Genomic DNA, 27,951 nt, shown 5'->3' with positions numbered 1-27,951 from the left:
ATGACTTCACACACACACACACACACACACACACGCACGCACGCACGCACGCACACACACACACACACACACACACACACACATGAAGCTCCCTCAGAAGCCTGTGTGTAATTTAAGCCCTGGCTACGAGCTAACCAAAGCTAACAAAGTTTAGCGGGTGCTTTTAGCCAGAATACTGTGGTTGAGCGACTCTGCTACCTTCTGTACACGATTAACATGAGGCTGAGGTTGAGGACTTCCCCGGAGGAAGCAGAGGCCAAGCAGCTAGCGCTGACGGCTCATCTGCTATCTGTCAATCAAAAGGACACACCCCTAAGTATGAATAAATTCAAGCTTTAATTACAAATGAATGGATGAGTCTAAGAGCCTAAGATTTCTACTTATTTCAAAAAAAAACTGTTGTCAAAAGGATGTATTGACTTGTTTTTAACTGCGTTTCATTAGACTTTTCTTAGTTGGTACCTCCCGTGCTCTAGATGTTGGGATGGGATTGAGGGTGGGAGGAGGGAGGACCAGAAGGGACCTTGGATGTTAATCTGTGTGGGAGGGGTGGGAAACCGACTATTGTGTGGTTGTTTTTAATTTTGTAGAGAGCTTTCAGCTGCACTTTTTGTATGAAAAGTGCTTCATAAATAAAATTAGATTTTGATTTGATTTGATTATCTATAGCACAAACTCTCTGTGTGCATGTTCAGCTGTTGAGTCTGATACAACCATGAGTCTTTTGGAGAACAAGACCACACAAATGCTCCTTCTTCACTGCCAGTAAATATTTTTGGCCACATTGGTATTTTATCTCATTTAAGCTGAAGCATGTTTAGCTGTTTTCCTCTATTTAAGGCTTTTTCCCTCTTTTATGCTGTGAAACAAAAGTACACAACAGATTACAAGTCAGAATCATGTGTGTTGAGCTGCAAACTCCATCAAATTTTATCTGGCATGTTTCATAGACAGGCTCGGTGTACTGCCAGCAGCCATTTGGCCCATGCCCACACATCCCCAGGCTGCTCTGCCTCCCGCTGATTTCAGTCAGCTGACTGCTTGGCCCTGACCCTGATTCCTAAATCTTGATTTCACACTGTTCCTCCATTTTTACCCGAGTGCAGTGGAGCCACACTGGAGCTAAGGCTCTGATTAGAAACCAATTAGTTCCCCTGATTGCAGACTCCTGCCAAAGAGACACATCTTCTTGTTTTGGGTCCTGATTTAGACGGAGCTGTCTGCTTTCATTGGCTCAGAAAAATAAGAAGACAAGCAGAAGAAGTACTCCTTTAACGTGACTTCATCTGAATGTGGTCTGGTTGTTTTTACAACTCAGTATTTGATGTTTATCTCTATATGTTTGTATGTGTAACATATACAGATATATACTGTACATAGAAACTGCCGAGTGTTTTTCCTCTGAGGAGTTAGAAACTGCTTCGATGTGAAATGCTAAAAGCACACTAAAGTTATTAAATATTTTGAACACCTTCCAAATGTAGACTAACTTGCTAACATATCAAACTGCAAATTGTTCACACTTGTTTCTGCCAACAATCAGAGAGATGTGATGGGGCGAGCCACAACTTTCCGCCAGCAAGGCTCTGCACAGTCAATCCACTGGCTCTGTGGTTAATCCCGTAACTATGATTCATCTGAGTTGGGAAACCTTCAGCTATCTGGCATCGTGGGTCAGCTGGAGCTGAGGCTATGGGCACTGGCCTGGGATCTGAATACACAGAAGGTTAATTAACTTGGAGAATGGATTTTTGTTCCATCCGGCAATTAAATATATGTCAACAGTAATTACTGTTTTGAAATAAAGGCAATCATTCCTTAATGCTAAAAATACCCCAAACCCCCACCACCCAACTAGTAGACTGTTGAGTACCAGAAAATAAATAGTTATAATTGTTGATGTGGAGTTGTTGCAATAGGACCCAAATGCAGGTGAGCAGGAGACAAAAGAACTGTTTAATAGTAGGAAGATAGAGCAGGAAGACAAGAGATGATCTGACAAAGATGAGCACGAACAGAGGGTTTAAATACACGAGGGGAATCAGGAGTCTGGTGGGAATGATAAGAAGGGGCGGATGAGTCCAATCAACACCTACCGAGGGAACACAGGACAACACGTCGGGGGAGAAGAAGCAGATCCTGACAAATAAATGAGATATTTGAAATGGGATCCTCTTCCGGTAAAAAGAAGAAACAAGGCATGTTCACCATCCAAATACACGTGAGAAGCGACATCCTTTGTCCATGGAAAAATTACACTGGAGAGATGTAGAATTTTGAATGTTGAGGGCAGTTTCAGGAGATGATTCTGGCACTAGGTGTGTTTGTGGTGAATGCACGGTGGTGATTATGTCCCTCACCATTAGACTCACTGTTCATAAAAGTTTCAAGGACCTTCTGTATGTGTCGGACTCTGAATGATAGTTTGAAATGATCATAATGACACTAAACGTTCCTGAAGTTGAATATTCAGTGACAGACACACGTGTGGCTTTGAGAGCACTCAGGGAAAGCTAGAGCGTTTCATCACCACTTCCCACTCTCTCCACTGAGCCGACTCCACGCTACCATTCCCACCACTCACCAAACTTTTTCTACTGATTAATGGCATCTTTTTATGGTTTCTCACAATCTGCTTGGACCATTTTACAGCCTTTTCATTACAAAGTTAAATGTCTTGAGATGGAATACAGTGGCAGTAAATGCCATATCCTTTCAGCATGGCAAGGGCAGGGTAATTGTCTCTGTAGCATAATCATCCCTCAACAAAAGCTCATGAAAATGGCAGGGTTTTAACATAATAAGGAGCACTGTCATTTTAGTTTCACCCCTCAAAATCCTCCCTGCCAGCATGAGTTTGCTTCCCTCTGTTGCAGGGAATGTTTATCTCTATCTTAGGGCCTCAATTTGACTCTTTTCTTCACTGCTGACGGCCTGTAATTACATCCATCTGCTCTTTCTGTATACACTGTTAGTCCAGGCAGAGATAGCAGAATGTAATGGAAAAGGCTGCAGAACAAGAAGAACGACCAACTTTGAATGTGATTGAAATTCACCTGCAGCTACATAACGTTATGGTCCAGCTGTCTCTGAGTAGTAATGACAGCTGAATAGAAACAGTTTGCCCAATAATTTGTTTTTATTTAAAACATGTTACTAACAGTAGGAAAAACCATGAAGAAATCAAAACAAAAGAATGGGTCTCAAATGTAATGTCTGTAAATCTGGAGGTGATTTGTTAAAGTGGGTTCAGAGGAGGTAGGACAGTAAATTTGTAAAATGGCATCCTGTGGTCAAATTAGGTAACTGGCTGTTGCCAGTTAGTGATCAGTGCCAGGAGACTTTAGTTGAAAAAGACGAGTCATGCACAGTAAATTGATAAATGTTATAAATGCTGTTATAGTTCTCATTAAAAGAAGTAAAAAGCCACAACTGACTTATGAAGCACTTCACACATATATTTCACTGTATTATTGCGTTGTTGGTAATCAAAAATGTAGCTTGAAGAGCTGACTATGTGCTTCTAACTGTGTTAGCTCAACAACAGCCTCTAACCTTCTTGACCTGATAGAGTTTAACAGGATGCCGTGGCTTCTTAGGGGTACAACACATAACTTCTGGGTTGCTGCTGCTTGCTGGCTCTGGTTCTTTAAACAACTCGAGTTTTTTGCCGGCCGGTGTTGAATTACAAATGCTTGCGGTGTTGTGTTAGCTTGCTGCAGATTTGGCAACCTTGCGAACTCACAGAGTGTAAACAGAAACAACATCCCACTTTTGTTTTTTGAAAGGATAAAAACTGACAATCCCCACCAGCCAGCTAAGAATGAAATCTGTTTCCGTTGTAACAGAATGAAATGACGGTTTTCCACCTAAAAGTCATTTCCCTCTCTCCTCAGCAAGAACTAGTCTGCATGAGATAATGCTCAAGGTCTCATGCATCTGCTTCTAAACTGTTTTCCTTTCCAGCTCAAGAGAAGAATGAAGAAAAGGACTCCTTCTTTTTAATAAATCAAAAAACTCTATATTTAATAAGCTAATCAAACAAAGTGTTAGTCAACAATAAAATGTGAACCAATCTGTGAAATCAAAATATTAATTACTTTATTATAATCCTATAGAATATAATACATAATATGACTTTGAAATGTTTCCACTAGGACTGATCTCACGTAGCGTTAAGACATGACACGTTGCCTTACTGATCCAATCAGAATCTGCCAGATCTGACGGAGGCGTGGTTTTGGTGGTGCTTGGTAAATCATTCATCTTTTCATTCGACCATAAACCAAAACATCCGAAGTATAAAACTATGCCCACGCCATCTCTAACGCCAGCTCAAAGCGTTCTAGAGAAGTTGTCGGAGTGGCCAATCCGTAACCTTCCTCTTCAGCCAAAAGAACCAACGACACGCTGGATAAAATCTGTTGCTGTTCGAACTGCTGCAACGGTTCCTTTCAGAATAAAAGCTGAACCATCACGACCCAGTTTTGGGTCTCGCTAGATGCCAACAAAACTGTCGTGACCCGGAAGTATCTCAAAGACTGGTCTGGTCGGCAACCGCTGGTTTTCCTACCGGCTTCGGTTCCATAGAAGGTCAAGCTGGACCTCGACATTCCTGATCTAACGTGGACTTCCGAAAGGGTACGTAGGCCGACAGAATGGCGTCTTATGTATTTATGAATCTCCAAATCAAAGCTTAGCGCGAGGACATCAGCTTCACTCCCATCAGAACTAATACTTTCTCCGGCTTTGCTGGTTCTGAACAACATTCCACACTACACCATTCTCCATCTCAATTCACCTTAGTTACACCATACATTTAGTGTTTGAAGTTAATCTAGTTTAATTTGTTCAGTAATACATCTTTGAACTTTTAGAACTTGACTCTCTTTTATCTCTGAGTTAATAGAAGGTGTTACAAAATCCCTGCAATAAAAAGTTCCAATATTCTGGTTAAAAGTACCCAAAAATCCATAAGATTGATTTCATATTTATTATGGAATCTCGTGTCTTATGGTTCACTAAATAGATGTAAATTAACCGTTTACACAGTGTAACCTTCCTTCTGTCATGGTCTGCGTCTGCCCCTTCCTTCATGTTCCTCCTGGTGTTCTCCATCCCTCTCTAGATTCCCTTTTGTGTCTCATAGCCCCCTCATGTGTCCTTTGTCTGCTTCTCATTTATGTGTTTTCTGTTCAGGGGCCTAGGACTGGGGGGGGGGGGGTACCGTTTACCCAGGGCCCACTGCAGGGAGGGGCCCTGAGACAGCTTTGAATAAAAATGTTTTATTGTTGTTGTTTTTTCCCCCCTACTTAATTAATGTCTTAATAAACTTCCCTTTACCTGGATAAAGAGGTTAAGAAACAGAATTTCGCCTTAAAAATAATAACTGAATAATCTCTGAGGCATCTATCACCCCTTAAAAATGTGCAAAGTGGTTTAGTCCACACCAGCGGCCAGGGGCTGCACAGCCGCATGTACAGCTTATGAGACATCGCAGATGCCGACAGCCAGAGCTGGAGGCAGGAGAGTCAGTCATGTCTTTTCCCAAGAAAGGGAAATCTGGCTTCCAGAAAAGAAAAGAAAAGAAAAGAAAAGAAAAGAAGGAGAAGGAGAAAAAGTTAACTGAACAGAAGCAAGTATTGACTAGGTTTTTCAAGAAGGAACGTGAGCAGCAGCAGCAGAACACAGTTTTAGCTGATATTAGCTAGCTCTCAGAATCTGCATTCATGTTAGGTGTTCAGTGTTAAACGCCTTTAGTTTCACCATCAAGATCAAATATAAATTAATTAGTGTTATCAGTGAAAACACTAATTAATATATATATTAATCAGAATTAATTGGCGGCCGCCGCCAATTAATTCGCAGACCTCGCAGTAAAAACAGGTTCACTCTGTGTGGATATTTCAGCTCCTTCCCAGTCATGGACCAGGACAAACTTGGTATCGATGGCTTCGTGGTAATCTCAGGAATGAGAAGCTGCCACTGTTTTTCGTATAGCATGATGATACTGGTGTTAGAGGATTGTTATTGACTTGGTTAGATATTTTAAGCCTATTTTAAATTTCTTTATATTTGATCTTGAAAACGGACAATCATAGTTTGGCTGATAATGCAGGGATTATAAAATTTAGAGTACATTACATTCACAGAGAGAACCTGGTTTATTTCATGTCATATGTATTTAATATATCAATATATATCAGTATTAGCAAAGCTTAACATCATGAACCATGACAGACATGACTGAAGAGCAGATGAAGATATCATGCCAGGCACTGATGAGAAAACATTACAAGGATCTCACAGCTGAATTTGAGAATGAGATGCTACACCTGAGAACAATATATGGTGCCACATTTCCACACATTCGGTCTCCTCTTGAGCTGCTTAATGCCATCTACAGGATGCAATTACAGAGCATTTTTGGAGAAGTTTGTATTGGACTGAGGATATTTTGCACACTACCTGTGACTGTCGCTGGGGGTGAACGGGCTTTTAGCAAACTGAAACTGGTGAAAAATTATTTGAGATCAACAATGTCCCAGGATAGACTGAACAGCCTAGCTCTTCTTTCTATTGAAAGCCAATTAGCCAAAGGATTGGACTTTAAAGATCTCATAAGTGATTTTGCTAACATGAAGACCCGTCAGTGGGCATTTACTGGAAAATAAATTCCAGGATTTTTGTTTGAACACATTGTTGGCAAATAAAAATAATTATATGTGAAGTCTGGGCATTTCACTTTTATTATGCTGGCATTTGTATTTGCTCAATATAGAGGTTAAACTAAGATCATATTTATTATCTTGTCTTATAGCATGACAAAAAATGTGTAAGAGAGATATTAAGTAATTGAGCATGGGGGCCCACCTAGAAGACTTGTACCTAGGGCCCAGAATTTGGTGCTACGCCCCTGTTTCTGTTTGTAGGCATCCAATCATCCCCATCCCCTCCAGTTGTAGCTCCAGCCTCTGTGTCCCCAGCTCTGTGTCTGTGTGTGTGTGTGTGTCCATTCCCCCAACTCAGTGTGTGAGTGTGTGTGTGTGTGTGTGTGTGTGTGTGTGTGTGTGTGTCCATTCCCCAATTCAGTGTGTGTGAGTGTATTTGGGTGTGATTGTGTGTGTGTGTGTCCTTCCCTCAGTCTTTTAGTTCAGTTTTGTGTTTATCTGCCCTCCTTTGGTTCTGCTTCCCCAGTTAGATAATTGTTGTCACCTGTCTTCCCTCCAGCCCTCACTCCACACACCTGCTTCCTGTTTCCCTAATTGTTCCTCGCAGTCTATTTAAGCCCTGTCTTGTCTCTGTGTTGTTGTCGGTCCATTGTATTTCTTGGTCAGCGTTGTTTTGTCTCCAGTCTCCAGTCATTAGTCTCTAGTCCCAGTCTTTAGTTCTCTGCTCAGAAGGTGAGCTTTTGGATTTTTGTCTTAGTTTAGTTATTGGGTTTTTGCCTTCGCCCCCTTGGATTTTTGGTTCTCCTCCTAAATAAAGGATTTTTACTTTATACTAGTGATGATGATGTGAAGCCTTTTGAACCAGCAAAGCTTTACAATCCAATTGTATTGAAAAAAGGTTCAAGGTTCGATGCTTCAAAACTCTGTGAGGACATCTGCTGGTAAATGTTTGTATTTCATTGTATTGTCAGCCAATTCTACTGAAAATGAATGGTGTATTGAACTTTATGGACAAATAAAGCATTAAAAAGCTTCCTCAGGATCACATAATAATAGTATCTTGAATTTGAACATTACATTAAATATACTAAAATTGCTTTTCTTGGTGTGAATACTTGAAATGAAACAATGTTTATTTTTATGGGATACGTGATGAAATATATCTAATTTACACATATTAACATTCTCTACATATTCAAATATTTTACTTTTCACATTTCTATATGATTATTAGGCAGGAATAATTAGCTCAATTTACGTATCTTTTTTAGAAATAGAGTAACAAAATGAAGATTAGAAAATTCACATAAGGATAGGAAATACTAAATTCCATTACATGTACAACCAAACTGAAAAGCTCATCAACTATTATATTAATTACCAATAAAAGAAAAAAAATCATACCAAACTAGATTTTAATTTAATTAAAGGAAAATGACAGACGGTCTAAAAGATATAGCCCTACAATATTGACCAAGTATTACTACTATAAAGGTAATTTACTAGACTAGACCAAATACATTTTCAAACCTTATTTGGAGAGATTAAATTGAAACATTCCCACATCTCAGAACGCCCTCTTTTTGCTACAGGATCCATTTTTGCGACTCGGTGTTTTATCACTGAATACTGAATCCTGAACCGTCAATCTCAGGTCATACAAACTTGTATGGCAAGCCAAATAAGCATTTATTCTGATATCAGGATATCAGCCAGAATTGTCATGAACATGTAAGCCATTTCTGTCCACTAGTTAACTAGTTAGCCATGTTTGTGTCAACTAGTTAAATATCGAGGGTGAAAATGTGCCCACTAGTTAACTGGTGACAGCAGAAATGCGCACTAGTTAACTAGTGAACACATTTAGGCTTCAGTAGTTAACTAGATGACACAAAAACTGCTCACTAGTTAACTAGTAAAAGCAGAAATGCATACCAGTCAGCTACTTGAAGGTATTTGTCTCACTAGTTAACTAGTGAGGGTCAAAATGTGCACACTAGTTAACTTGTGGTAGACATAAATGCGCACTAGTTAACTAGTGAACACATTTAGGCTTCAGTAGTTAACTAGTTGACACAAAAACTGCTCACTAGTTAACTAGTAAAAGCAGAAATGCATACCAGTCAGCTACTTGAAGGTATTTGTCTCACTAGTTAACTAGTCAGGGTCAAAATGTGCACACTACTTAACTTATAGTAGACATAAATGTGCACTAGTTAACTAGTGAACACACTGAGCAATACTAGTTAACTAGTAAGATATGAAACATTTTAACTAGTTAACTAGAGAGAATTTAGGCCTTACTAGTTAACTAGTTGACATTTAGGCTGTCACTATTTAACTAGTTGACACAAACATGGTTAACTAGTTAACTAGTGGACAGAAATGGCTTACATGTTCATGACAATTTTGGATGACATCCTGATATCAGCATAAATGCTCATTTGGCTTGCCCTAAACCTGCGCCTCTCGGTTTGCATTGCTTTAAATGTTTGAAACAACGTGTGAAGCGGTCACGTGGGTGGAAGGGTGAATGAAGCATCGTTGCTCATTGGTCACGTGACTTTCAGTAAACAAATCAAGCTCCGACACAGTGCTTTGCTCTGCGGTGGTTCGTTTTGGTGATACAAGCTTCGAATCCTGCGTGTCACAGGTAACATCACTACTTTATACCAACTCCTGCCTCTTGTCGTCTGGGTAATCAACATTTTGGGTCCTAACCATCCCCTCAATGCGACACCTTCCAACATGATAGAGACTTTAGACTGTTTGGTGATTATTCCTTACAAATTGCACCTTTAAATAAAACTAACACAACAGTGATTTAAAATTCTGTTTAGGTAAAACAACAGAGTTTCTCAAGTCACTTATATGCTGACATAAAATCTCATCTCTGTCACAAACAATCAATCAATCATATTTATTTATAAAGCACTTTTCAAACAAAGTGCTACTCAAAGTGTTTTACAAAATGACCCCAGATTCCCATAACAGGTTAAAAACAGTAACAGCTGATTCACATCCACCCTCCTCTTCCTGTTATGTTCACTCCTCTAATTCTCTGACAAGATTCTCTTGCTTCTCCTTGTCTGAGGAGTTGAAAAAAGAAGAATCTGGAAAAGATGCAGCGCTGCACCTGGTGTGGGAGAGGAGTGAGTATGAATTAAACATTTTTCTAGGAGTGAAAGTAAAGAAGCAGGCTTCTTATTTGTTACAATAAGTGCATAATGTGTATTCTGGAAAAAAGCTCCTGATTTTATCTGTCACCAGTCAAGGTTACTAAATGTGCAAAGAGCAAATTATTCCTTCTCATGCAAAGCATAATGATTAGACTGAAGAAGTGCTGACAGCAACAGAAGGGGCCTGGTTTGGAGACACTGCTGGCCATTCTGGGTGTTGAGTAGGAGATTGAGTGTGGGTTAGGTTAGGTGGCCGTTATGAAAAAAATGATGTTTATTAATTCTTGATCATGGACTCAACCAACTGGATGTGATATGTACTGCTCTATGCCTCTCTGCATGCTCACACACACACACACACACACACACACACACATGCTTATGTTTATGTGCTTAGCAGACGCTTTAACCCAAAGCGACTTACAATTTTATTTTACCTATAGGGCATGTTGTGATCTGTGGGGGAAACCGGAGTACCCGGAGAAAACCCACGCATGCATGGGGAGAACACACAACTCCACGCAGAAAGGCGAGTTTTGAACCTGCGACCTTCGTGCTGCGAGGCAACAGTGCTAACCACTACGCCACCATGCAGCCTGCATGCTTGTATTCATACACACACTGACTCCCTCTCTCACACAAGGACCTCACTCCTCCTTTCTTATCTTCCTCACTATAAATGAAGTCTGTGAACAGACGTCCGGGGCATTTGCTTCGGCATCTTGCCACAGTTATAACTGTTTGACTTGTCTGCTCATTGTCTCCTTCTCTCTTCACTATAGGTAATGGGTTATCGATACACATATTGATAAAATCCATGACAGTGGCTGAGGTTGAGTGTGCATTATTAATTAGGAGTCAGATATTCATCGTATGGTCTACAGAACATCTTTCACAACAAAAAAGGTATCAGCTGTAAAGGATATTTCCTCTCGCTAACATACACCACTTTTTAAAGTTTTTTTAGCAGCTGTAACTTAGTTACACCTTAGATGTTTTGACGTTGATAAAGACTGTTGTAAACAGTTCCTAGAATCAGTTTGGTTTCTTTCCGCTCAGACATACCAGTTAGCAGCTAGCAACTTGGACTGGTTTGTTGTGAGAGTGACTTACAAGGCATTCATTCCTAGTGACCACTACAGCTGTATTAAAATATGAGTAACGTTGACCTTAAACATTGAGTACAAAACAAAGTAACATCTAATTTTCCTGTTGAACCATTATGCATTTTTTATTATGAATGCAATCTTTTACAGACCTTGTAAACACACTTAATGTTCTGCAGAACCACAGCAATTTGGTATAGACCCCTTGACAAGTGACATCATGCGCCCAACCCAACGCCCCCCTAATTTCAGGCTGGAGGGCACGAAGACAGCCCTTCCTGTTGACTACCGCTGTTATTATCTGTCAGTTGCCAATAAACAGAGCTACATAGTGGTGAAGTAAAAGAAAAAAGACAATAGTTAACAGCCATGAAGAGAATTCTTATGGATGATCTGTCCACACTGTGGCAGGCCAAGTCTTATTAAAAAAAATCTGCCCCACATGTCCAGTCATGAACAAGTTATAGTCAAGTTATTGCCATCTAATGACTTTTATGATTTTTTATATATATAATTATGCGCAGCTGCGGGGGAAGAGGAGCCGGGGTAGAAGTACCAGCCGAGCAGAGGCAGACAGCGAGGAGGAGAGCTGTGCTGCGGATCAGTCCTGAGAAATAAACGTGTATAAGAATGGCAATGCCGGTGTGGTGTGTACCGGTAGTTCTGTGTGTGGCCCACAATAAGTCTTGTTACAATAATTACACTAAATGTACTGTGTAATTGGAGCGGGCAGCCTCTAATGTCATTCGTTTGTGTTTCTGTTTATGTTGTTCCTCAGAATAAACAAAGAGTCTGTTAATTTTTAAAGACGAATGGTGTCACTGTGATGCTGCAGCCTTATCAACCTTATAAGACATCCGGTTATACCTTCGTTGCTTCAGCTGTGTGAAGTCCAGGCGGCCGGTTCTGAGAAGGCCTGTCATTTCTCAGCTCATTAGCTATTTCACACAGATCTGGAAGCTTTATGATAAACACTGTCAGCGTCATCATTTTAAATCCAACCGTTTTTTATTTCATTTATTATTAAAATAAAAAAAACAATACTAACAAATAAAATGAGGTTTCTCAAACCAAGAAAATGAAAAGGGAACAGAAAGAAGAAAACTTATGTTATCTGCCCCTTTTTAACTAAAATGACATTTTTACTATGAAATAACAATAATTATAAATTGGCCTATACAAAGTAATTGCTTGACTGGTTAGCTAACTTGAGTTCAATTTTTAAAGAAGAACGAAAAAATGTATAGTAATAATTCAATGCCATTTGCATTATTTTTACTGTGTGGGCGTCGGAACGAGCCCCCGCACCATGAGAACAAACATCCCAGCTCTAAAGCCGATCTTCACGTGATCAGGAAGCAGAACATCCATGTGTTAGGAGATCGTTTTGGGCCGCTGCTGTAAAAACAAGTGAGGCGCGAACCGGAAAAGCTTCTGCCGATCACAATTCAACAACAGATTATGAAAGAACGGATAACGCTCGAACGACACAGATTCTTCCTGATGTAAGCGGTGAGGCTACTCTTTGTTTTGGTTGTTTTGGCGTCAACATCATCCAACGTTCTGACTCTTATAAAAACAGTAAAAACGCTGTCAGTGAAGGGCTTTTCTGATCAGGAAATGGCTGGCAGTGAATGAGTTAGACTGGAAATGCAGTGAAAAGTTTAACTTTTTAGATTTCTTTTTTTACCTTCAAGTCAGGGAGGGTAGCCTAGCGCCCCCTATGGATAAGCAGCCACTGCTGGACTCTAGAAAGTATAAACACCATTCTTCTTTACTGCCAGCATCTAGTATCTGATGGGCCTCTTCCTAAACTCACAGATTTATATCGACTCCTCCAGTCTGACAATTTTAAGCTGTTAAATTTCTCAGAGTTTTTAATAAATGAATCTTTCACCAATTCTGAAGCCAATCACCTCTGAGTCATGATGAGAAAAACAGATCATCCTGTCTCCTGTTAAATCTCTCACCACGACCGTGTCCCAACCAAGTACTGCCTCGTACGAGCCCATAGGTCCAGTCTGAAGCCGAACAACCTCACCGACATCACAGGCAGAGTAAAGAAATATGCAGCTAAATGTGGATAAAATCACTCAAGCATCACAAGGCAGGGTTGTAAATAATAAAATCTGAAAAACATACATTTCACATCCTCTTTAAGCCCCACAAGCTAATGACATGCGTGTGATCTAATCTTGCACACCAACGTGACTCAGATCGCTTCATTAGAGATAGAGATGTTCATTAGATTGGATATCATTACAGCTCTGGACACCAGGCAATATGTAAAGCTTGGTTAAGCAGCCAATTGTAGAGTAGCATTTTCTGTTAGCAAGGTTTTTGAGAGTGGACTTGCATGCAAACACTCATCAGAATGAACCTGTCTATAGATTAGCTCACCAACTTCCTCTACCACCTCAGTAACCTTCAGGCTAAAGCTTGCTTTCCTGCTTTGATCTCCCCTCTGCCTCCCAGAGCGTCTGATAGATGGGATCATGAGGGCCTGCTAGAAAAACTGCTGCCTTGACACATCTCTTTGACAAGGTGAGAATATCTGCAGAAAAAGACTAGGAGAGCCTTCCTCCTCTCTGCACATCCACTCATCCACCCCGGATTAAATCTTGACTGGCAGCAGCACGCAGGGACACATATGATGTGCAAAGAGAGAAAGACAGAGCTTCCTGTGCAAGATGTGCTCCAACAGACGCTGTAGGGCTCCTGCAGGAAGGACACATCACGACTAAGCACCAGGATTTTCAGTCCACTCCCAGCATGGAAGGCAGCTGTCAGTGCACATCAGAGAGGCTGAAGCTTCGTCAGATGTAGACCTGTCATCATTTAAACGTTCAGATGCAAATCTGCCGCCTGCAGCTCCTGCTTCCTCGTGCATTGCTCAGCAGGAATGTTTATTTATTCAGATAATGATTTTTCTGTTTGCTTTACTAAGACAGGGAACAAAAACTTCAAATTATATAATTTGTCAAATCATAATAAACGGACAGGTTTGCGCCAAATGAAGTGTGCGATGTGCGTAAAGAGCGCGCCGCTCTTTTCACCGCTGCTGGTCGCTGCTCATGAACCCGCATGTGTGATTTGATCGTGATCTCCTCTTTAAATGTGTTCTTCAAAGCCTTTCGCGCAAACATAACGCACGCACCCACACGCACTCGCCACTCATCCACTTAACGCAGATCACCTGCAGAAGCAGGCGCACACATGCAAGCCTTAAAATGCACTGTCACACAGACGCGCGCGCACACGCACAAGACAAACAGTTACCCAGCAGCAGTTGTAACTTTGGTGGAAACATTTTTTTTCTTTTGCTCAGTAAATCTCGTCTCTGGGGCCAGCTGTCGCTGCCCAGATCGTTAGCAGAATGTCTGTGGTCTGAATTAAAACTCTGAATGCATCTCTCTTCCCTCCATAACGAACACAGCAGAGGCTCCTGCTGGGAAAGAAACCCCTCTATCCAACTTTGAGCGCAGGGAGAAGACGTCGGAAACCACAGAAAGCAGGTCACACACGCTCCGGGGCGAAAACGCCGCATTCATCCTGAACAAGTTCTGCTGTTTTCATCCCAACTTACCGATGAGAGCCAACTGCAGAAAGTACAGTCCGAGGAAGTCCATTATGTGTCATTCACAGGCTGCGATCCGGGATAGGAGACGGTGTGCGGGAATAAAAGCTCCTTCTGTTGTAATTGGCACCGAAATCAGGACCGAGAGGATCGCAGCTATTTCTCAGCTGCTGTCGGTCCGCTCACGCTCTCGCCGGACTCCACAGCAGTGCGTGAAAACCCTCAGCGGAGCCGAACATCATGCTTTAACAGCTAAACTTTTGTCTAAGAGGGACGCAGAGAAACGAACCGTCTGCTTCTCACGCGGGTAAAAGCAGTCTCCTATTGAACATCCCAGAAAGCCTCATCCATCCGTCTCGAGCCGTTTCCGCTGCGCGTCGCTTCCGCCTGCGCGCTGTGTGGAAACTGCGGATGAATCGCGGGCGCCTCGGGTTTGTGCGCTCTCAGCCCAAAGCTACTCTGCGCGCTCTGTGGTCCTCTGGCCGAACACTCTCAGCCCATCTCGTTTTAAGGATCCAATCTGGACCGAACTTGAAACAGGGCGAGTTCAGCGATAGTCTGTTTCATCCCGCAATCAAAGAGAAACAACAATCCCAGGAAAATGGTGCAGTCTGGGTGAAGGATGACCACACTTCTCCTAAATTAGGTTACAGACACCCCCACCACCACCTCCTAAAAAAGGAGAAAAGGTGATTCTGCAGTCTTCCTGAAGATTTACTGATCTCTTCAGGCCCAGCAAGAGTAGAACTGGATCAGAACACAGCTAGACTCTTCCTCTGTTAATGTAGATAGAGCATTTATGTTTTACCTGTCGTCTGCATGTGGGTCTCCTTTCCAAACAAAATCCAGAGCCATCTATTTTGATCTGGGTTTTGAGGACAGCAGGCTAAATAATCAGTGACATAATTCATTTAGGATCTTACCCACTTTTTATCTGTTTTCCATCCACCCAGGACACTTGGACGAAGCGGCTCGCCACAAATCAAGACAAATGTGTTCAAGTTCCCAGCACTGGCAGCTGCTTTGCATGCATTTTTTATTTTTTTTATTTGCATGTTTCACTCAGAATTATTTTCAAGCTGTTAAACTCACACAGCTGACAAAGTTATTTTTGCGCAGCTGGTCAGATGGGAGTTGTTTTTACAGCATCTCAGGGACACTCATCTTAAAGCTAGATTCAGCAGTTTGTGGGACAAAAAAGCTGAAACTCTTGAACAAATTATCACGCACACAAGCTCACACGCACAAACCTTTTTAAACAAGCTGAGGTTTTGGCGAGTGGGCACATGCAACTCAGAGGACTTGGTTCCCGAGACGGTGGGAGGACTGAGAGGGAGATGCTACAGGGGGTGAGATGGATGTGGGAGTGCCGTGCCAGGAGCATGGAGGGCTCACAGACTACCACAGCATCCCATTTTCCTCTTTTCTTCCCTAAATGTTGTTCTGATCATCTTACACACATTTGTCTTTAGCCTTAAGCTTATTTTAATTACTTTGAGCTTCCAAAGAGAGTTAGCTGTAGTAAACAGAAAAGACTGAAAGTTGAATTCACTGTTTTTGGATACCCAGTATATGCTAAGTAATAACCAGTATTTTCCAAGTTATTCATAGCTTTAGGGTGGAAATGAAACTCATCACTTTACCATAAAATCTTGCAGTTTTGTCTTAATCAGGGTTTCTTCAAAATGTTGCTTTAAATTTGTGAGAGATGAACCAGGAAGTAAAAGGGTTTGTGGATTTAGTTTGAAATCTCACTTTAAGAAACTTAAGAACTTGGAGCTGGCCACACCCACTCATCCCTCAGGCTGCTATAAGCTGAGATGCTCCAATATCTTGAAGGGGGTCAGAGTCGAGCTGCTGCTCCTCCAACAGCAGCTTTGCCTAACACAAGAGGTTGTTCTTTTCTGATTTCCCTGTTTGTGACATCACAAACCTGGACTTTTTGAAATGGCTTGCATATAATTTCCTGAAACCAAACACTGACAAAAAAATGTTAAATGACCCGCAATTGTATAGCACCTTTTGGAGTCAGAGGACTCCAAAGCTCTTTACACAAAAGTGTATCATTCACACGCACATATTTGCACACTGATGGTGTTTAACATAGCCACAGCTGCCCTGGGGCAAACTGACAGAGGCGAGGCTGTCGAGCACAGGCACCACCGGCCCCTCCGACCACCACCAGCAGGCAATGGGGTTAAGTGTCTTGCCCACCTGGAACCTTCCGATTACTGGACAACCTGCTCAACCTGTTGACCTACTGCTGCCCCGTAAAACAGATATTGGACGAGCACCTGCTGAGCTGGTCATGAAGCACTTTCACTTACCACAAGTTGGAATAAAGTTGTTAATATATAAATTAATTCTTTTGATTTTCATCTTCTGCATTCCTCTATAGATCCTTAGACTCGTGGAAAAGAATTACAAGGTGATGCACAAAGGAGGAAAAACATAGAAATGGTGCTGCGACACCTACACATCACCAATTCAGCGAGACTTGACGATTGCAATGGAGTCGCTTTGTAGTCGTGCTTTTGTGCAGTGATGGAGCTGAATCAGATGCTGGAACATCTTCCAAGGCCATGCTTCACAAACAAAGACCGGCTGGGCACCAAAGCGACAGTTATGATCATAACCCAAGGCTGACTGCAGTCCAGCTCTCTGCTCCCTGTGATTCTGGAGGCTTCAACATGTCATCTCACAAGCCCTTTCAGTTAGATTTCTCTCATCTTTTGGGGTTTTTGATTTCAGACAATTTGTTTTTTACTTTCTGTATAATCAATTTTCATTGGACGCTTATTATTCTTTGAAGCATTCCTGAAGATTTAAACAGGAATTGAAAGTTTATATACAAAGACATGTTTCTCACGGATGATACCTTGGAGACGTTTCCCAACCAGAAGCCGTGGGTGGATGAAACCATCCGCGAAGCTCTGAGATCCCGCACCGCTGCCTACAACACGGGACTCGCGACGGGGGACATGAACCCGTACAAAGCTGAGTCATATCACGTGCGGAAGGCGGTAAAAGAGGCGAAGCAGCGCTACGGGAGGAAACTAGAGTCACAACTCCAACAGAGTGACTCTAAGAGCCTGTGGTGGGGACTGAGGACAATGATGGATTATAAAGCACCAACAACCAGTATGATGAACGTGGACGCGACTCTGGCAGACGAGCTGAACACTTTCTATGCTAGCTTCGAGGCTGCAGCTAAGGACTCCAATGACGCTAGCGCTAGCGGCGCTAACGGCTGCAGACAGGAAGATACTGCCAGCACTGGAAACATGCTCGTCATCTCCGAGCATGACGTGAGGAGAGCCTTCAAGAGAGTGAACACCAGGAAAGCAGCAGGACCAGACGGCATCCCAGGTCGTATCCTCAGAGACTGCGCATACCAGCTAGCTCCTGTGTTCACTGAGATATTCAACATCTCTTTATCTCAGTCGGTGATCCCCACATGCTTCAAGGAGTCCATCATTGTTCCTGTCCCGAAGAAACCCCACCCTGCTTCTCTCAATGACTATCGCCCTGTAGCCCTCACCTCAGTAGTGATGAAGTGCTTTGAACGCCTGGTCAGAGACTTAATCATTTCTTCACTACCAGACACACTGGACCCACTACAGTTCGCTTACCGTCCAAATCGTTCTACAGACGATGCCATCTGTCATCTCCTCCACACATCACTCACTCACTTGGACACTAGAAGGGGGAATTATGTTAAAATGCTCTTCATCGACTACAGCTCTGCATTTAATACCATAATTCCCTCCACACTCACCACCAAACTGGAGCACCTGGGACTGAACTCATCTACGTGCCAGTGGATCTCCAACTTCCTAACTGGCAGACCACAGGCAGTAAGGATGGGCGGACATGTCTCAACCCCCACCACTCTCAGCACTGGAGCCCCCCAGGGGTGTGTTCTAAGCCCCCTGCTGTACTCTTTGTACACATACGACTGTGTGGCCAGTACCAGCTCCACCACCATCATTAAGTTTGCTGACGATACCGTCGTGGTGGGCCTGATCTCTGACAACAACGAGGCGGCCTACTTAAAGGAGTTCAGGAATCTGGAGACCTGGTGCAAGAGGAACAACCTCCTTATAAATTAGCAAAACGAAGGAGTTGATAGTGGACTTCAGTACAAAGCAGGAGAGGAACTACCAGATCCCCGTCATCAACGAGTGCCCAGTGGAGAGAGTGAGCAGCTTCAAATACCTCGGTGTTCACATCACGCAGGACCTGTCATGGTCCTGTCACATCAACACCATGGTGAAAAAGGCCCGGCAGCGTCTCTACTACATCAGACGCTTGAGAGACTTCCGACTGCCCCCCAGGGTGCTCAGGAACTTCTACTCGTGCACCATAGAGAGCATCCTGACGGGGAACATCATAACCTGGTTCGGGAACAGCACCATGCAGGACAGACGAGCTCTACAGAGGGTTATTTGATCAGCTGAGCGCACCATCCGCTCCGAGCTCCCTGACCTGCACTCGATCTACAGCAGGTGGTGCTGGACCAAGGCCGGGAAGATCGTGAAGGACCTCAGCCATCCAAATAACAGACTGTTCGCTCTGTTGAGGACAGGGAAGCGATTCCGCTCCCTGAAGACCAACACAGAGAGGCTGAGGAGGAGTTTCTTCCCGCAGGCGATACGATCTTTAAACCACACCACCACATAGTAAGTGCACACACATATGGTTCTCACACACACTGAACAGTCTGGACTTTGCTTAAGCACAGTTGCACTACAAAGTCACTAAAATGTGGTTTGCACAACTCTGGACATTATATATATATATTTTTCATTTCCATTTAGTACTTGTTCAGCCGCCGTTTTGTATAGATATTTTTATTTCTTCATACATTCTTATACATTTACATACTGTGTATTTTGTTGTACAGTTACTTTATTCTCAACTTCAACTTATATATATTTTATCTTATTCCTTCCCAGCTAAATTTACCTTTTATTCTAATTTGTATTGTGTTGTGTATTTTGTTGTAAAGCTATTCTATTATTCAACTATAATTCAGATATATTTTACCTTACTCTTTCCCAGTTAAATTTACCCTTCATTTTAATCCGTGGTGTACAGGTTTTTATTTTCAACTCTTAGGTCACGAGCAGTTGTGTAAGGCATTTCACTGCATTTTGTACTGTGTATGAATGTGTATGTGACAAATAAAATTTGAATTTGGTTTTGATTTGATTTGAAGCATTCCTGAAGATTTAAACAGGAATTCAAATTTTATATACAAAGACATGTTTCTCCTCACTAATGTGTTGTCATTAGCGGAAGATACAAACACAAACACACACATATAACACACACACACACATGTGTGTGTGTGTGTATGTGTGTGTTTGTGTGTGTGTGTGTGTGTGTGTGTGTGTGTGTGTGTGTGTGTGTGTGTGTGTGTGTGTGTGTGTGTGTGTGTGTGTGTGTGTGTGTGAGAGTGTGTGTGTGTGTGTGTGTGAGTATAGTAGAAGATAAGAAAATATCATTTCTATAGCGCCTCTCAAGATAAAAATCACGAGGCGCGTCACAAAAACAAAAAATGTAAAAATATAAAAAAGAATTTAGAAAATGATTAAAAATATATTTAAAATGAGCAAAAATTAGGCAATTGTGATAAAAAAAAATGTTAAGAAAGAGAGAGAGTGAACAGGAAAGAGGGAAATCAGTGGATCCTGAGGAAGGTGGAATAGGTGGGGAGAGCAGAATAAAGAGAGAGAGGTGAAGAAGGTCATACAAAAACCAGCTTGAACAAGTGAGTCTTCAGCTGCTTTTTAAAGGAGACCACTGAGTCCACTGATCTCAGGCTCAGGGAGAGAGAGGTCCAGAGTCTGGGGGCCACAGCAGCAGATGATCTGTCACCTTTGGTCTTTAGCCTGGTGCTGCACAACCAGTAGGCTTTGATCACTGGACCTCAGGGACCTGCTGGGGGTGTAGGGACTAAGAAGATCACCAATGTAAGATGGTGCTTGTCCATGTAAGGCCCTATAGACCAGAACCAGGATCTTGAAATGAACCCTGAAGTTGACTGGCAGCCAGTGAAGCTGGAGGAGAAGCGGGGTGATGTGGGTGTGTTTGGAGGACTTGGTCAGAAGCCGAGCACAGGCGTTCTGAACCACCTGTAGACGGTTCTGGGAGGTTCTGCTCAGACACGTGAAAAGAGAGTTACAGTAGTCTAAGCGTGAGGAGATGAAGGTGTGGAGAACTGTCTCAAGTTCAGAGTGGGACAGAATGGGACTCAGCTTAGCAACGTTCCTGAGATGGAAGAAGGAAGAGCGAACAAGAGAACTGACATGAGAATCCAGGGTGAGAGCTGGGTCAAAGGTCACGCCAAGATTCCTGACAGAAGGTTTGGTGTTAGAAGCAAGCTGACCAAGAGAGTCTCTGACTTTGGTGACCATCTTGTCTGGGACACAGATGAGGATCTCAGTCTTATCTTCATTCAGCTGAAGAAAGCTCCCACCATCCAGGTTTTGATAGAGTCTAAGCAGGTGTGTAACAGCTGCAGCTTAGACATCTCATGAATAATCAGATGTTTGCTGCCAAACTTCAGTCAGAAACAGAAAATCCAGGTTTTTAGAGAGAATTAGATCATTGAGCAGGAAGGACTTATTGTTAACAGAGCGGGTATTTAATAGAGCCATGCTGAGTGAGGTGGAGGAATCAGAAACTACAGAAACAGCTGGAGTTAGTGGACGTAAATTAGCAGGATTAGATCCACGGTGTTTATAAAAACCACTTATGGAGGGAACAGGAGGAGAAACCACTGAGGAATGAGGATAAGCCGACCTTAAAAAACTTGGACGGATGAACCGCGCTGCAACACGGCCTGGCGGGAATGTGGAAGTGGCGCTCAGGTCACCAAACTAAGGACAAGAAGCTAGAAGATCACTCCGATGTTTACTAGATAAACCACGCTTTAAGAGAAGTCTTATTCTCACCTGGATTCCTGCTCGTTTACCTCTTTTCCTCCGACGTTTTCCTGGGACCGGATAAACATCACTGGAGGCGCCCTGGTTAGAATCGTCGTTTGGCTCCGGGCCAGTGCATCACTCAGGTAAACAAACAGGATGGTACGTCCTCGGTGCATCTTGGGCGATCGTGAACGAACGGAAGGACAGAAGAGTCTGGCGATCATAGGAGATGGTAGCAGGGACACTACTGAAGAGGATCGCAGACAGAAGCAAGGTGGAAAAGAGGAGGTTAGTGGAGAAAAGTTTGAAAAAGTGGCCGGTGACTGCAGCTAAGCCAAGCACAGGAACCATCTTGTTACCGACCGGAAGCGGGTTGGTAAGTATATGCATATCTTCTTGCTTCACACTCAGAAAAATTGTTAATTTCTTAATTAAATATCGTTGGTATTCTTTTAATAGAGCTTCATCGGTTACTGGAGGCCACTGTATAACATATTCAATCCAGGTATTCATGATGTTGTAACTAGAGGGTCAGTTTACAATGAGGGATAGTGAACGTGTCACCAAAGCAAAGGCGACGCAGCAAGATCACAACCTACACAAATTGTTTGCCGAATTGGTTTATTTCTAGAAAATGTGGAAACTTAAAGGGACAGATTTTACAAAACTCACATTTACATCCTTTGGTGCTGCCATTGTGGGTCTCTCCTGCCATGATAAACATGAATCTCCATCTGTTTTTTTGTGTTTTGTTTTAGGAATCACGTGCCTAAAACAAGGTGCTTCAAATGTTATTGTTTGTGATGTCACAAATGGAACATTAAAATAAAAAAACCCTCTTGCACTATCAGCTGCTGCTGGAAGAGCAGCGGCTCTACATCGAGCCCCTCCCAAAGAACTGAGCTTCTCAGCTTATAGCTGCCTGAGTGGTGGATGGGCGGGGGTGGCCAGCACCAACTTGTTTTCTTAAAGTGACAGAGCCCTGAAACGGCTCATTCTGGAAGGTATTGAACATGTCCAAAAATAAAGCTGCTGAAATCTCTATGTGAGAACGATTTGGCGCACAACTTCATGCATGTTTTAAATCGACTATATAACTTAAAAACATGTACATATGACGCTGGAAAGTTTAATATCATTAAGAAAAGCATCTTTGTCACCCTGGATTCTCTGACTGTCTGCAGATAAGATACTGACTACGCACTCTTTGCTTGATTAAACTAAATTTTGGAGCAAATTGATTATTTTCTTAAATAAATAATAAATATTTTTTGTCAGTTGTGTGCATCTCATAATTGTTAGGCTTTCATTTTTTACCTTTCTCTCTCCTTGCTTTCCCGGTGTTGATTTTCATAAATGCAGTACCTGGAGCTGTTGATTCATTTATTTACTCATTTATTTGCCACTGTCAAGCTGCACATAAAAGACGTTTGAAGTGTCAGAAGAACTGAGAAGTAAAGCCGAAGCAGAAGTGCCTTAGAGTCAAACGCTTCTTACTGACAACAATGACAACAAAATCGTTCTGACTCCAACAAGTCCTTTCGAAAAGCACCAGCCACTCTCCTAAAATGATAAAAATATTGTTTTTCATGCCGAGTCATAAAGATGTCGTTATCAAGACCCACTATTTTTGATCAGCATGCCAGGAAAAGGTAGAGAAAGATTTGAAGTTAAAACTATTTACATTTGTGTTGTGGATCAGACACTCTTCATGTACACTAGTTAAAAGATGCTTTTCTCATTGAACCTCTTCCTGCTGTTCTTGTAAACTTATATGATCACAATTCACTGGTAGTTATTTGGCTTGTTATTTATTAAACTGGGAAAACAGAACTTTCAAGATTGATTTTTTTGGAGCAGTGCTGCAGGCATGACAAGCATCAGATCAATAATACACACAACAGCACACACCCAGAATATAAACACAGCAAACAAATATACATGCAGTCAATTTAATCATGGAATAGTTCTGATTATAAAGATGAAATATAACCTAAAGAACCAGGATCTATAGTTTTCAGGTCACACGGAGTACTGATTGTTATTTACGGTTCTTTTTGCAGGATGGACTTCCCTTAAAGTTGTTTTGAATTTCTTCAAATCAGAAACTAGATCCCATGGGGATATTTTACAGGTGGTTGATGGAGGGAGCAGTATATTTAAAAATGCATTTTCACAAGTCACTAAACCCATTTTGGTTGGATAGAAGGAATGTTGGGAAGTTTGATCTTGCTTTGCTGAGGCTTGTGTGTTTATTGTGAACTAGTCAATGATTACTTTCAGAGAGCACAAAGGACCATCCAACCCTGAAAGAAAGTTCAGTGGTGAGTGAGACTTTTTAGGTCTGGGATGAAGTTTTTTCCCCTTTATCATTCTCCGTATTCACAATGAGCATTCATGTCAGCTTCTGCTGCCACACCCTTAGAGTCTGGTGCCAACCCCCAAGGACAACTGGTGCATATTAATCCCCACTGGGGCTCTGACTCAGGGAATACTGGGAATGGTTCATAACAAAAAAAAAACACTCACTTGTCACAGAAATAGTCTACTCTACATTGTGAGCAAATGCCCCAGTTACCAGTGTCATGTGGAGGAGTTTAAGTATCTCGGGATCTTGTTCACAAGTGAGGGAAAGCTGGAGTGTGAGATTGATAGGTGCATTGGTGCTGCTTCATCACTGACATGTCGTGAAGAGAGAGATGAGATAGAAGGCAAAGCTCTCAATTTACCAGTGTCATAATGAACGGTTGTACCGGACCCTGGAGCAACACCACTCAAAAACACAGCTGAGGTAAGTAACAAAAAGTTTATTAAAAAGGAGATAGAACTGGGTCCGGACAGTCTGGAACTGGCTGGGATCTTGGAGAGAGAAGAGGTTGGTGAGCTGAGTACGATGCGTTAGGAATGTGTCAGGGGAAGGAAAAGGGGCTTACGGAGTCCTTCGGTGTTTTAGGATTTGAGGAGGGTACTGGCTGGTGATTATGGCAGGAAGGTTGGCTGGAGGCAAGGGAGGGGAGTGGGGGTGGGGGGGCAGGCAGGTAGAGCTGCGTTTCAGAGGAACGAGGAGGGAGGATGGCACAACCTCTGATGTAGGATCTCACGAGAGTAGTGGAACGATCTGGCGCCGTCCAGGTGGAGTCCCGCTCCTCTTATGCTCCTCTGATGACACTGATGATGCACCTGAGGAAAAACAGCTGCGAGAGCTGCCTGCCACACCCTGCAGAGGGGAAACAGGAGAAACAAGGAATACCTCCAAAACACCAGCAGGGAAGGGGAACCCAACAGTACCCCGCCTCAAGGAACGACACCCCAGGTGGACGAGATGGAGAACCCCGAGCAGAACGCTCAAAGTCAGTGAGAGTGGGGTCCAGTATAAAGGACCCCGGAATCCAACAACGCTCCTCTGGACCGCACCCCTCCCAGTCCACGAGGTACTGGACCCCACGGCTACAGCATCGAGAGGCGAGGATACGGTGGACAGTACCGAATGAGCGTCGATGATCCTTGCAGAGGGTGGCGACTCCTCAGGAGGGCCCCCAGGCCCCGGCCGCACGGGTCGAATGAGAGAGATGTGGAAGACTGGATGGACTCTGAGGTGAGAGGGGAGATGGAGACACACGGCAGAGGGGATGGTCTTTATGACAAATGGATCCAGGAAGCGGGGGACAACTTCCGAGAGGCAGCCTTGAGAGGAAAGTCTCTGGCAGACAACCACACCTTCTAGCCGGGAACGTAGACGGCAACAGGGAGAAGTCGCCTGTCGGCTAGGCGCTTATTCTGGGCCATGGAGAGTTGGAGTGTACACGGGTGTGGTCCCAAATCCTGCGACTCCTAGAAAGGTGAGAATGCACTGGAGGGAAGGCTGAAACCCCAGTGAGGCCTCGAAGGTGGAGAGACCCGAGGCAGCGGAGATGTAAGAATTGTGCATGTCTTCAACCCACACGAGGTGCTGGCGCCACGTCGTGGGGTTGGAGGAACAAAGGCAGCGCAGCACATTCTCCAGCTCCTGGTTGAGTCGTTTACACTGCCCATTGGTCTGAGGATAGTATCCAGAAAACAGCTGAGCCTTGGCACCTGAGGCTGAACAGCACGCCCCCACACCTGGGATGTGAATTGGGGACCATGATCCGACAAGATCTCGGCGGGGATCCCGTGGAGGCAGAAGACATGCTGGATGAGGAGTCGAGCCGTAACTGAGGCAGAGGGCAACCTGGATGGGGCAATTAGCTAACACGCCTTGGAGAACTGTCACTAATTGAGAGGATCACTGACCTGTTGTTGGAAGGGGACAACCCTGTGATGAAGTCTATGGCGATGTGGGACCATGGTCAGCTGGGTACCGAAAGAGGTTGTAAGAGACCAGAAGGGGGGCGATGGGACGTTTTATTTCTGATGCAGGTTGAGCAGGACAAGACATAATCTATAACATCTTTGTTCAGGGATGGCCACCAGAAGTAACGGCGTAGGAGCCCGACCATGCGCCTGAGCCCTGGGTGACATGGGGGACGTAGGAGTGTCCCCACTGGAGCACAGCTATGCGGACTGAGGCAGGAACAAAAAGATGTCCGGATGGACCTCCTCCAGGATCAGGATCCTGCTGCAGTGCCGCCCTGACACAGGCCTCCAGATCCCAAGTGAGGATGCCCACGGTGTATGTGCAGGGAAGGATGGGTCTGGGTTCTTTAGAAGCACTGTCAGGAGAATATTGACGGGACAGGGCATCAAGTTTAATATTGCGTGTACCTGGTCGGGAGGTGATGAGGAAGTTGAAATGGGCAAAGAAGAGGGACCACCGGGACTGACGGGAGTTAAGTCACTTGGCAGCCTTGAGGTACTGCAGATTCTTGTGGCCAGTCCAGATGACGACTGGGTGTCCAGCCCCCTCCTACCAATGCCTCCACTCCTCTAGGGCCAGTTTAATAGCCAGTAGCTCGATGTCTCCCACATCATACCAGGTCTCTGCAGGGGAGAAACGTTTGGAAAAGTAAGCACAAGGGTGCAGCTTAACATTCTTAGGTGATCGTTGGGATAGGACACCTCGAGGATGTATTAGGAGGATGGGTCTGGATAGGTGAGAATGGGAGCTGAGGAGAATCTATCTTTGAGAGTAGAGAAGGCCTTCTCAGCCTCAGGGCTCCAAGCAAAACTCTGTTTTGTGGAGGTGAGAGCTGTGAGGGAGATGCTTTGAGGCTATAGTTCCTGACGAAAGGTCTGTAGAAATTAGCAAAACCCAGGAAAATTTGGAGCTGCTTCCGGGTCTCTGGTCTAGGCCACTCCTGCATAGCTCTGACCTTTCATGGACCTGCCCCCCACTGAAGACATGGCCCAAAAAGGAGACTGTGTCCCAGTGGAATTCGCACTTCTCTGTCTTTATATATAGGCGATTCTCGATTAGATGGTGAAGGACCAAAGACACATCGTGTACACGCTCCTGCAGGGAAGAAGAAAAAATAAGAATGTCATCCAGGTAAGCAAAAACAAAGTGGTTCAGGTAGTCTCTGAGGACGTCATTGACCAGGTGTTGAAATACTGCGGGGAATTAGTCAAACCGAAGGGCATGACAAGGTACTCGTAGTGGCCAACGTGGGTCTTAAAAGCCGTTTTCCACTCGTCATCCTCTCGGATCTGGACCAGGTGGTAAGCGTTATGGAGGTCTAGTTTAGTGAATATGGTGGAACCCAGAACCGAGTCAAAGGTGGAGGTGAGTAATGGCAGGGAGTATTTATTTATTTATTTATTTATTTATTTATTTATTTATTTATTGTGTCCTGCCTGGCTGTGATGAAAACAGAATTGATGTCTGAATGCTGGTGACAAGCCTTAAAGATTTACTCTCAGGTGGAGCATCAAAGCGTCTGCTTTTAATGTCACGCCTGATACTTAAAACTTTATTGTTATTGTTTTTGAATGCTTTGTAATTCCGACCAGACACGGAGACAGAGGTGAAAGAGAAAGGAAGAGACAAAAGGTGTGCGTGTGTGTGTGTGTGTGGGGGTGGGGGGGTGGGGGGGGGGGTCCACAAAAAAAACAATGATGAACAAGAGTCTGCTTCTAGATCTGCAGAAAGAGAGGAAAAGAAAGCCAAAAAAAGGGACACAACAGCAAAACATCAACATCCAGTTATCACCACGTCAACTTGATGAAGAAATATATAATCAACATTGTTGACTGAACAATCACACAATAATAAATCTCAGTGCATTAAGTGCCCACCATAGTCTTAAGACATGTGTTGAACGTGCCCAAGTCAATACTTATGAGAGCACCATGTGAGCACCTGTGTGTGTACACGCGCTTGTTTATGTAAGGTTTCTCTATAGGAGCGTCAAGTAGAGAGTGTGAGGGGCCACAGATCCGCCCCCTAAAGATGTGCAGGAGACGGAGGGAGCTCCAAGTCCCAGAGATCCAGGAACTGCCCCAGAGCACAGGAACTCCAGGGAGACTGCGACCAGAAAAGCTCCCGCTCCCCTCGAGAGGCACAGA

At 43.5% G+C, this 27,951-nt stretch overlaps 1 protein-coding gene across 1 annotated transcript in view; it reads right to left on the bottom strand.

Moving 5' to 3' along the window:
* Positions 1 to 15,588, bottom strand: part of gfra4a (GDNF family receptor alpha 4a) — a 342,275-nt gene extending 326,687 nt beyond the window's left edge. The window contains exon 1 of the mRNA XM_070547213.1: positions 14,543 to 15,588. Within this exon, the coding sequence (XP_070403314.1) occupies positions 14,543 to 14,585 (43 nt within the window). The 5' untranslated portion in view covers positions 14,586 to 15,588. The remainder of the gene's footprint in view (positions 1 to 14,542) is intronic.
* Positions 15,589 to 27,951: the final 12,363 nt, after the last annotated feature.

This window comes from Nothobranchius furzeri, chromosome 18 (genome assembly GCF_043380555.1).
Source record: "Nothobranchius furzeri strain GRZ-AD chromosome 18, NfurGRZ-RIMD1, whole genome shotgun sequence".
Classification (NCBI taxonomy): domain Eukaryota; kingdom Metazoa; phylum Chordata; class Actinopteri; order Cyprinodontiformes; family Nothobranchiidae; genus Nothobranchius; species Nothobranchius furzeri.
This window is presented reverse-complemented; position numbering and strand designations above follow the sequence as displayed.